Genomic DNA, 12,093 nt, shown 5'->3' with positions numbered 1-12,093 from the left:
AAAGTGCCTAGTCGGAAGATGAGGTGCTGTTCCTCCAGTTTGCGTTGGGCTTCACTGGAACAATGCAGCAAGCCAAGGACAGACATGTGGGCAAGAGAGCAGGGTGGAGTGTTAAAATGGCAAGCGACAGGGAGGTTTGGGTCTTTCTTGCGGACAGACCGCAGGTGTTCTGCAAAGCGGTCGCCCAGTTTACGTTTGGTCTCTCCAATGTAGAGGAGACCGCATTGGGAGCAACGAATGCAGTAGACTAAGTTAGGGGAAATGCAAGTGAAACGCTGCTTCACTTGAAAGGAGTGTTTGGGCCCTTAGACGGTGAGGAGAGAGGAAGTGAAGGGGCAGGTGTTGCATCTTCTGCCATCCCCACCCCCTTTCCGTTTCTTTCCCCTCCCTTTTGTTTTTCCAATAATTTATATAGATTTTTCTTTTCCCACCTATTTCCATTATTTTTAAATCTATACCTGTAATGCCCTGTCAGTCTTTCCACCCCACCCCCACTAGAGCTGTACCTTGAGTGTCCTGCCATCCATTCTTAATTAGCACATTATCTTAGATAATATCACCACCTTCAACACCTCTTTGTTCCTTTGTCTGTAACATCTTTTGATTATCTGCTCCTATCACTGCTTGCTTGTCCCTACAACCACCAACCCCCAAACTTCTCTCCCCCCTCCCCCACCTTACACCAGCTTATATTTCATCCTTCTCCTGATATTGCTCGGTTCTGTTGAAGGGTCATGAGGACTCAAAACGTCAACTCTTTTCTTCTCCGCCGTTGCTGCCAGACCAGCTGAGTTTTTCCAGGTAATTCTGTTTTTGTTTTGGATTTCCAGCATCCGCAGTAGTTTTTTGTTTTTATATCTGGTATGTTATTAACATTGGCAGTCACTGTTGCAGGAGGTAAATTTCAGTTGAAGTGCTAAGCAGAGCATTAATTCACACCTATCCAATAATACACATTGAATTGATGTGCTTAACATCAGGAACACCTGAGGAAGTTCTAATAATATGTAAACATACAATGTCTGCTCATTCAGTTCTTTCACATTTGATAGGTGCAGCGTTTTACTTACCTCGAATGCTACAGAAATGCAGTCAGCCAAGCACCTCTTAGCATATTGATGCTGATAAACTCACTTGTCTGATGATAGACAGATTCCTTAATAATTTTTTATAGAAGCCAGTGATTACCTGGGAGTAAATTACAGGGCCATCAATGAAATGAAGAGTTTGAATGAATTGTAAATAAAACAAGGGATGTTTGAGCAGTACAGGAACATCAGCTCAAGCCCTAGTTCTGATTTGTTGTTTAATATTATTTCCCAGGGTGAATATTTTATTTCCAGTTTTTGTGGGAAAAATGTCTGCTCATTCATATGAGTGCTTGTGGTTTCCCTCTGAAGCTGCCCATTTGAATTTGCTGTTTAATTTGGTGTCACACAATAGGGAAACACATTCACTCCAGCTTCTGTATCTCAAACAAAGCAATGGAGAAGCGTGATAATGACAAACCCAGAACCGAATTGTTTTTTCTGGCTACTGTCATCTGTCACCAGCTCCCATAAATAAAAGTCGATAGTTTCCTACTTCTGTACCCATCAATCCAGCTTTTAGTCCTTTGTGACTCATTTCACATCCCCTGCCTCCTTCCACTACCCTCTCCTTTGCTTCTTACTACCCTCCCCTTGTTCCTATTGCATTTGCTAGCCCTTCACCTTTTCACTATACTTTGACCACTTTTCAGCGGCAGTTCAACTTGAAATAAATATTTATTCATCAAAAAGCTTTCAAGGAAACAATATTATAAGTTCAAATATAGGCACAAAACTGGAAAATAAAATGAAGAACTCTCTCATAGAGTCATAGAATGATACAGCACAGAAGGGGTCATTTGGTCCACAATGCCGGTTCTTTGGTTGAGGTAGCCAATTAACCCCACTTCCCTACACTGACCCATGTAAATGTTTTCCCTTCAAGTATTCTTCCAATTCTCTTCTGAATATTACTATTGAATCTGTTTCCACCAACCTTTGCTGCAGTGCATTCCATATCACAATAACTCATTATATAAAAATGTTTCCTCATGTTAACTCCTGATCTTCTGCCAATCACCTTAAATCTGTGTCTTTTGGTTACTGACCCTTTTGTGACTGGAAATAATTTCTCCTTCATGATTTTGAGCATGTCTCTAAAAACTCCTCTTAACCTTTGATCTAAGGCGGATAACCCCAGCTTCTTCACATAACTGAAGTCCCTCATCCCTGGTACCATTCTAATAAATCTCTTCTGTCCGCTTTCCAAGGGCTTGACATTCTTCCTAAAATGTGTTGCCAGAATTGAACACAGAATTTAATATAATCCAGCTGAGGCCTAGCCAGTGCTTTATAACAGTCTAACATAACTTCGTTACTTTTGCACGCTATTTTTTTTATTAATAAAGCCAAGAAACCTAAATGCGTTTTTAACAGCCTTCTTAACTTGTCCTGCTGCTTTCAAAGATTTGTGTACATACATCCACAAGTTTCAGTTCCTGCCCCATCCATATCGTCCCCTCTATTTCTCCCATCAAAATATATCCCTTCCCACTTCTCTGTATTAACTGAAATCTGTCATGTGTTTGACCATTTCATCAGCCAGCCCATGTTTCCTTGAAGTCTGTTATTACTCTTTGCTACATTTTCAGTTTCATATCGTCTGCAAATTTTGACATTATGCCCTATATACTCTGGTCCAGGTTATTAATATATATAAAAATAAACACAATGGCCCTGATTGTGACCCCCAGTGAGCACAACCATGTACCTCCCTTCAGTTCATGGGTGAAAATCCTGGAACTCCCTTTCTAACAGCACTGTGGGTGTACCTACACCACATGGACTACAGCAGTTCAAGAAGGCAGCTCACTACCACCTTCTCAAGAGCAATTAGGGATGGGCAATAAATGCTGGTCCAGCCAGCGAAGCTCATATCCCATGAGTGAATAAAAACAAGTCAGAAAAACATTAATTACCTCTACGCTTTACTTTTATCCCTTAGCCAGTTTTGTATCCATGCTGCTACTGCCCTTTTAATTCCATGGGCTTTCATTTTGCTATAGAGTTTATTATATGGAACTTCTTCAAACACCTGCTGAAAGTCCATGGGCATAACATCAACAACAGTATTATTATGAACCTTATCTGTTACTTTATCGAGTAATTTTATTTAGCTGGACAAGCATAATTTGCCTGTAACAAATCCATGTTGTCTTTCATGCATTAGCACATACTTCTCCAAACAAATTAAATTTGTCCCAGATTATTGTCTCTTAAAAGTTTCCCACCACTGATGTTAAGCTGACTATGGCCTGTAGTTGCCTGATTTATCCCTCTGTCTTTTTATAAGATGGGGTGTAACATAACAATCCTCCAGTCCTCTGCCACCACCTCCATGTTCAAGGAGGTAATGAAAGCTTGTGCCCAGATTCTGCACAATTTTCATCCTTACTCCCTCAGTAAACTAGGGCACAACCCATCCAGACTGGGTGATGTTTCTACTTTGAAGGCTGCCAACCTATTAAGTACTTCCCCTTTATCTGTTTTTATCCTACTTAGTATTGCTACTGCCTCCTTCTTTACTGCTACATTGGCAGCATCCTCTTTAGTGAGATCAGATGTAATGTGTGCTTTTAGTACTTCAGCCATTGCCTCTGTCTCCAGAAGAATATTTCCTTTTTGAGTCTTAATTGGCCCCAGTCATCCTTTGACTAACCTTTTACTATTTATTAAAGGGATTGTTAATATACTCTCTTCTCCTGATTTATAATTATTCTGTATATACTGTAATTTTATCTATATGATCTGCTAGCTCTATGCATCAAACACAGTAAAGTTTTAAATTGATGCTGTTTGAGCCGACTGGTATGTGCTTTCATCGATGCAGGGCAGAATATCTAAGTATATATATATATATTAATGTATATAAATGCAGGACATGTCCAGGTCAGAGAGGTTATCCTTCTCTAGGGAAAAAAGGGAGAATCCTATGGTGCAGGAAAATGGGCCCAAGGCAGCTAAGAGATTTAGAAAACAGTTTTTTTGAAAGATGTGCTCAGTCGTATAATTTTCTTTTCATTGGTTCCTGAGAAAATTGAAGTAATTAGGATTTCAGGTGTGAGGAACACTGTACATGCAATGAGCACACATTATCTGAAATGCAATTATATAGGGAGATACGCAGTGGTTTGCCCAGGTTATTGCAATACAATAATCAAGTACATAAAAAATACACCTGGAATTTCCACAAGGGTTCTTCCTACCTTCTGCTATGACTCCCACATTGCAGCAGGATATCATATCCACACCTCCAATCCTCCACCAGAAATCCTAATCCATAATGTTTCCTTACCCAAAAAGTTGAGTTGATAAGTAAGTATATAAGTTTCTGCACTCAACATGCAATACCAACAAAAACAATTCCCTTACTGTATGATTCGTATATCAGTTGGCAATTCAGGTAAAAAAATCAAAAGCTCAGACTTTGCTTTGATGGTTTATACAAAATCAACAAAGCCACAGCTACCTGCAAAGTATTCACCCATGACTTCTCTAGTGCTTATCGCTGTCAGTCTTTTTCCATCACTTAATTTACAAACAACAGGTATTTAGTATGTGAGATGAATTGTTAGTCTAACTGTGGATTGTAAAACAAAGCATGTTTGTTATACACCCTCAGCCCTGCTGCAAAATGGAATATTCATTGCACTCAACAGGTAGGCAATCTTAACTGAAGGTTTTGCTCACAGGATGCTTTGTAAAGAGTGGCACTGCTAAAGCCTGAAAAATGTAATCTGCTACTTGTTGGAGCTTCTTAATTAAGTTAATAAGAGTATTTGTTGTTGAATCAAATAAGTACCGGTGGCCTGGACAGTGGGTACAACATTACTGGAGAGATTTCTCAGAAAAAAGACACATTTAATAATTTATAAATCATGTATCTTTACCTTGCATTAGAAATCACTATGCCCCTCGCTTCTGGTGCTAGAAAAGACTTTCAAAATAAACTTTGAGCAATGTAATTGGTACCAATTTTCTCCATCATTGACATTTTTATTGATAAAGTGTTCCTGACTGATGATGGTTGATCACTAGCTTTTGGTTTTTAATTCATTCCTGCTTTTCATGGTATGTTGGTTACCTATTCAATTGGGATTTTGCTGATTCATCTTTAAATTAAAATCGGAGTCAAACAGTTGCCAGCAGGACACAAACGTTGTCCCATGATAAGCCTGACTCATGTATGTGTGATAATGTGAGAGAACTCCGTCATATATCGATGTGTATAATATTCAAATATTCCAGGGATCTTTCATTTATAAAGATAAATCAGTTACCATTACTTAATAAGAGAAACAGTGAAATTTACCTAAATCCATTCTTCATATTTTTATAATAATAATTCTAAAATTATCCAAAGTAAATAGGAATCCGGTTCAGTTTCAATAAGGGCTAGAAAACTAACGTTTTTAAAGTATTAAATGTTATTTGAAATCGCCCCTTTCACCAAACATTATTTCACTTCTGACCGATATTAAAATACCTTTTATAATGGGAGCCCTCCAGAGTCCAACAAGTCTCCTCTTAAACTTGCATATAATTGTAAACTCCGCGATTACAAGTGATTTAAGTTGTTAGGTGGGTAGTAATATGAAGATTAAAAATGCCTTACTGTTGTCACTGTTCACCAGCAAGGTTAACCTTTACTAACAGAAATATCTGAAATAACTGTGATAGTGCTGATCATTAATCGTCCCGACACAGGGAGAGTCTGTGCCAGATTGAAGAATGGCTGGGTAGGAAGACCATTAAAACAGCGCTCGGTGTATGAAAAGTTCCCCCCACCGAGTCTTCTTATCTTAAAAAAAAGTTTTTAAATGGCCCACCCCTTGATTGTTTCTACAGCCAACAAAAACACTCGATAAAATGCGCCGGGGCAACAACTTCTGAAAGGCGTAGGATTGTTCAAATCACCTTCAGCCGAGCCACTTGCATTTATTAATCGCTCAATCCTGAGTTGGGTTAGAAAGCTGACTCCAGTCATCTGCTAAACTGGATCCTCTCGCTTCCCTCTGGCAGTTTGTCGAGAGCCCTGTGAGCATTCCTTTTACTCCAAGTCCAAGTTTTACTCCAAGTAATTTCCCAGCCAGGAGACGCACTTTTTAAATAATGTATGCTTCGTTACCTGATCGCTTCGGATTTCATGCCATTTTCCAGTTTATAGCCCGCCGCCATAAAAGAAATGAACAAATACATCCTGGGCAGCAGATCCAGGCTAACATACAACAGCATTCAGAAAACCCGAGGGGTTTTCCACCCGAACTTGATTTTAGTGAACTTTGTGCGGAAAACTGTCGCTTTATTTTAAACTGTAACAGACTTACCTTCAGATAAAAATATTAAATCACAATGTATTGATTAAAGGGTAAGTTCTGTGCAATGTGAAACTGCATCCTTCCAGACATTTCCTACCAATGAGGTGCAGTGTGGACATCTGCTCTCTGCATTATATTATCAAACCTCTTACCAGTCTGCTGAGGATTCCTTTACTTTTCTGATCAGTGCAATATTCGGCAAAAACACTCCTGTGGATGAAGATTGACGTGTTTACAAGAATCCAGCAGGCGATCCACAAAAGGAAACACAGCACAGCGGATTTCCTGACGGTCTTCGGTCTAATTTGCCGAAAAGCAGGGGTCCAGGTGACTGACATCGCTTGGGTTAAGTTGTCAGCCCTTCAACCCAACTGAACCGAATGGGTGGTGGAATCAAAGCGGGATGTCTGACCGACCCCGCTGCTGGACCCGGCATCTCCTTGGGAGCGTGCTCAGCCTCCACAAAGACATGCCCCCGACCCCAGATCTTCTCTGTGATGCACCAAAGTAAAGTAGCAAGAAATCAGAGCGGCGGCCCGAGACCTCCCCATGGTCTGAGGTGTCAGCCGCACCCGCCTGTCAGCCCGCTCTGCCCCTCTGGCCAGCGCACATTTACATTCCAAGATGCCATACACAGGAAATCCCAACCCCGTGTCACGTTTATCCCCAAGTGTTTCACTTTCTGGAGGTTCCCAGTTTGCTTTTGCATTTAAGCCGCGTACTTCCGCATTTTTCCCCCCTCTGCTCTTGTCGCTCGCCGAGTGTCAGAAACAGGCAGCGTTAGGGCGAAGTTTGAATATAATAACCTGGAAAAAAACGATTCCAGTGGCAGAATCTTCCCCCGTATGTCACACTTTTTTTTTCTAATTAGAGGAGGAAGAACGAAAGGCAAATAAACTCGATTAAATATCATTGCAATTACACCGAGAGGATACAATGTCAGCATAATGCTTGAAAAATATCAAGGTTTGTGCAGAATTGAATGCAGCCATTTAGTAGTGGACTATTAATAAAATCAACATGGGAGGAAATCTAAAGAACATGGCATAATCTGAAAACCTATGAATTTTTCACAGCTAATATGAGCACAGACGATTTCACTTTAGAAAGGTTTCCATCTTTCATTAAGAAAGCCTGAAGGTTAACTACACAGAAAAAACAAAGCATCCTTTGCAAATTCACTGAGACGGTTTTCGACCTGACCACAGAAATATCCAGAAGTTCTCTTTCACTTGTGGTCCAGTCCACTTCCTGCCCGTTGGTCCCTGCCCTCCTACACTGCTGCAACCAAGCCCAGCTCAACATTTATAAATATTGTCTTTTCATTTTTTTCCTGGTGTATTCCCCGATTCTCTGGTCTGAACAGTGACTTTGTCAACTCCAAAAATGGGTCCTCCATTTCCCTGCAGATCTTCCCATTCGCATCCCCTGAACTCGCAGCTGCTAGGCTGACTTATTTTTTTCTGCCTTTTAACAGGTTGACTGAGGTGAACTTTAAATGGTGTTTAGTCCTTTGCACTCTTTTTTTAAGTGTGTATGAAACAACCCTCTATATAAGAGTAGGTTGCATTTGTGTACCCTCACCATTACATGGTCTCTTTCTTTTGTCCTTCCTTTAAAGGAGAACTGGGGTCCTTGTTAGCTCTGAGAAAGGGCCCTACTTATTTACATTGACTTGTCCTCTGTAAGCAGGATTGAGAGTTCCATATGATATATTGTCTACTTGGTGCCAGGATGAGGGACATCTATGTTGTATGTCTGTTCAGTAGGTCTTGCAAAGAGTTTCTGAGTCTAGTATGGTTGAACATTAAGTGTTGATTGATAATACATAACAATGTACATATATACAGGGTATAGCCCAAGCTATGAGCTAACTCCATCCTTGCTTCTACACAGGTCTCTGTCCAATCCACAATTGACTCTAGTCTCAGATCATGTGTCTCTTTACATTGCACCATGGACAGTACTGTTTCTTGGTCCCACATTAACCCTTGCTATGCCAGATACCCGTATACTACAACCTATATACAAACATACAAATTAGGAGGAGTAGGCCATATGGCCCCTCAAGCTTCTCCACCATTCAATAAGATGATGGATGAACTGATTATGGCCTCACCTCCACATTCAGTCTACCACCAATAACATTTGACTCCCTTGTTAATGAAGAATTTATCTACTTCTGCCTTAATTTTGAAAGGATATTGGACAGGGTGGTGGAGGATCCAATAATTGTGATCTATGTTAGGACCAGAAACAAAGGGAAGAGTTTGCAAGAGTTTCTGTTTGGAGAGCACAAGGATGATGAGCTAAATTAAAGAGCAGGACCTCAAAGGCTATAATTTCAAGGTTATACCTGAATCATGTGCAAATTAATGTAGGATATACAGGTGAACACGTGGCTGAAGGAATGGTGTGGGAGGAGGGGTTCCATTTCTTGGGATTCTGGCTCCAGTTTTGGGAAAGGAAGAACAGTTCCATTGGGATGGGCTCCACCTGAATCAGCCCAGGACCAGGATCCTAATGGAAAGGATAAATCAGGGATTCTAAACTAGTAAATGATGGTGGGGGCGAGCTCAGGTGGAAAAAGTTAGTATAAATGATACTTTGAAAATGAACTAAAAGGACAAAAGTAGCATAACAGTCAGAAGACATGCTTTAGACATGACAGGTCAAAATAAAACTAAAAGACATAGGCCCAGACCTTCTGCTATATGATGTAAACTGTGGCCTTACCTTTTTGCACTGGAAATTTATGTACTTCCTGCCCTGGCTAAGGGACACAGCTATCAATGAAAGCAGCCACAAGGGGTAGTGGTGAGGTGCAGTAGTGTTGAGGTCATGCCCTATTTGATATCAGCAGCACAAGGATGCAGTGGCATAGTTGTATTGTCACCAGGCTAGTAATCTAGGGACCTAGGGTAATGCTCTGGGGGTATGGGTTCAAATCCCTTTCACTTGTAAATTTGCATTCAATAAAAAATCTGGAATTAAGAGTCTAATGATGACCATGAAATTGTTGTAAAAACCCATTTGGTTCATTCATATCCTTTTGGGAAGAAAATCTGCTGTCCTTACCTAGTCTGGCCCACATGTGACTCCAGACCCACACCAATGTGGTTGGTTCTTAAGTACCCTCTGAAATGGCCTACTCAGCCCTCAAGGGCAATTAGAGATGGGCAATAAATGCTGGCCTAGCCAGTGATGCCCCCATCCCATGAACAAACAAGAAAAAGGTCTAGAAGTTTGCAGTGTAATGATGAGTCTTTCAAAGTTCTTAAGTTTTTTTTTAAACTATTTTTAATCTTTCAAAGGCTTTTAATTGCTTTTATGAATTTGTATAACATACAAACATGCGAACAAGGAGCAGGAATAGGCCATTTAGTCCCTTGAGCCTGCTCCGCCATTTAATAAGGTCATGGCTGACCTGATAGTAACCTCAAATCTGCATCTGCCTACCCTGATAACATATTACCTCCTTATTTACCAAGGATCTACCCACCTCTGCCTTAAAAATAATCAGACTCTGCTTCCACCACCTTTTCAGGAAGGGAGCTCCAAAGACTCACAATCATTTGAGTGAAAAAAAAATTGCCTCATCTCGCCCCTTATTTTTAAACTGTAACCCTAGTTCTAGATTTTTCCACAAGAGGAAACATCCTCTCTAAATCCACCCTGTCAAGGCCCCCCAGGATCTTATATGTTTTAATCAAGTTGCCTCTTACTCTTCTAAACTCCAGTGGATACAAGCCTTGTCTTTCCAACCTTTCCTCATAAGACAACCCGTCGATTCCAGGTATTAGTCTGGTAAACCTGCTCTGACTGCTTCCAAAGCATGTACATCCATCCTTAAATAAGGTGACTAATACTGTACACAGTACTCCAAATGTGGTCTCGCTAGTGCCCTGTACAACTGAAGCATAATCTCCCTACTTTTGTATTCAATTCCCCTCACAATAAATGATAACATTCTATTAGCTTACCTAATTACTTGCTGTACTTGCATACTAGCCTTTCGTGATTCATGCACTAGGACACGCATATCCGTCTGCACCTCAGAGTTCTGCAATCTCTCACCATTTAGATAATATGCTTCTCTTTTATTCTTCCTGCCAAAATGGACAATTTCACATTTTCCCACATTATACTCCACTTGCCAGATCTTTGCCCACTCACTTAACCTATCTATATATTTTTGTAGCTTCCTTATGCCCTCTTCACAACTTACTTTTCTAACTATCTTTATGTCATCAGCAAATTTGGCAACCATCCCTTCAATCTCTCTATCCAAGTCATTTATATAAATTGTAAACGGTCGAGGTCCCAGCACTGATCCCTGTGGCACATCACTTGTTACATCTTGCCAACTTGAAAAAGACCCATTTATGCCTACTGTCTTCTTCCTGTTAGCCAGCCAGTCTTCTATCCATGCCAATGTGTTACCCCCATACCATGAGCTTTTATTTCCTGCAATAACCTTTGATGTGGTACTTTATCAAATGCATTCTGGAAATTGAAGTACAGTACATTCACTAGTTCCCATTTATCCACAACACATGTTGCTTCCTCAAAGAACGCCAATAAGTTGGTTAAACATGATTTCCCTTTCACAAAACCATGTTGACTCTGCCTGATAACCTTGAGCTTATTTTATCCAAGCACCTTGGTATAATTTCTTTAATAGCTTCTAACATTTTCCCTATGACAGATGTTAAGCTAATTAGCCTGTAGTTTCCCACTTTCTGTCTCCCTCCCTTTTTGAATAATAGAGTTATTTTTGCTATTTTCCAACCTAATGGGACCTTCCCTGAATCTAGGAAATTTTGGAAAATTAAAGCCAATGCATCAACTACCCCACTAGTGCCATGAAACTATTAATGTATATAATGTTATTGGAAAATATTTTTCTTTTAAAATAGAGGTTTAGTCTGTGGGTGTGTCTTAATTGGATTAAAGCCCACTAGTCTGGGTGCTTTGATGTGTACTAATTTTGATATATAAGAGAGATAGTGTCCATTTGCATTTTTTGAATAGAGCATTCAAGAAGTGGAGTGAAAACTACACCTGCCTAGCAGATACCAAGCCATATGTTTATATTACTAATAAAATTGATACTATGAAAGGAGTTTTATTGTTAGAAGAGGCTGGTGACACAATAAGAATTTACATTCAATGGGCAGTGGTAGGTATAACTTCAGCAGTTTTCGGGTGTGTGGAGAGAAGTAATGTAACATCAAAGCAGCTATAAGCCTCCATCTGTCTCCACAGGAACCAAAATGAAAAGAACCTCATTTTGAATTCGTAAGGTGAAAATGCTTTGTCTGGTGCCTGGTTAAGTCCATGAGTTGCTGTTGCCTTAATAGAGATTAGTTTTGGAATTTGTTAAAAGTTATGATAGTAGTTTGTAGCCATGTGTATATATATTTCAACCTGTGTAAATTAATAAAATGTTTCATTTAGTTTAATGTAAAACCTCGAGAACTGGTGGCATGATTCCTGAATTTAGAGTCACATCTCAAACAAAACAGTTAAATTTATAGGTTATGACAGTTGATTAAAGTTTCCTTCTGGGGTTTTTAAATAACTCCGCTTTACCATAGCATAACAATTGGGGGCTGTGCCAGGTTAAATTATATTTCTAATTCCTTGATTGGTTAGGAATTGGTGAATCTTAAGCTTATGAGTAC

General features: G+C 39.9%; 1 protein-coding gene across 1 annotated transcript in view; it reads right to left on the bottom strand.

Moving 5' to 3' along the window:
• Window positions 1-7,100, bottom strand: part of dipk1c (divergent protein kinase domain 1C) — a 42,026-nt gene extending 34,926 nt beyond the window's left edge. Inside the window, exon 1 of the mRNA XM_078540057.1 lies at window positions 6,559-7,100. Coding sequence (XP_078396183.1) covers window positions 6,559-6,744 — 186 coding nt within the window. The 5' untranslated portion in view covers window positions 6,745-7,100. The remainder of the gene's footprint in view (window positions 1-6,558) is intronic.
• Between the last annotated feature and the right edge of the window lie 4,993 nt (window positions 7,101-12,093).

This window comes from Cetorhinus maximus, chromosome 4 (assembly GCF_964194155.1).
Source record: "Cetorhinus maximus chromosome 4, sCetMax3.hap1.1, whole genome shotgun sequence".
NCBI classification, from domain to species: Eukaryota; Metazoa; Chordata; class Chondrichthyes; order Lamniformes; family Cetorhinidae; genus Cetorhinus; species Cetorhinus maximus.
Note: the sequence above shows the minus strand (reverse complement) of the source record. Positions and strands in the feature narration are given on the sequence as shown.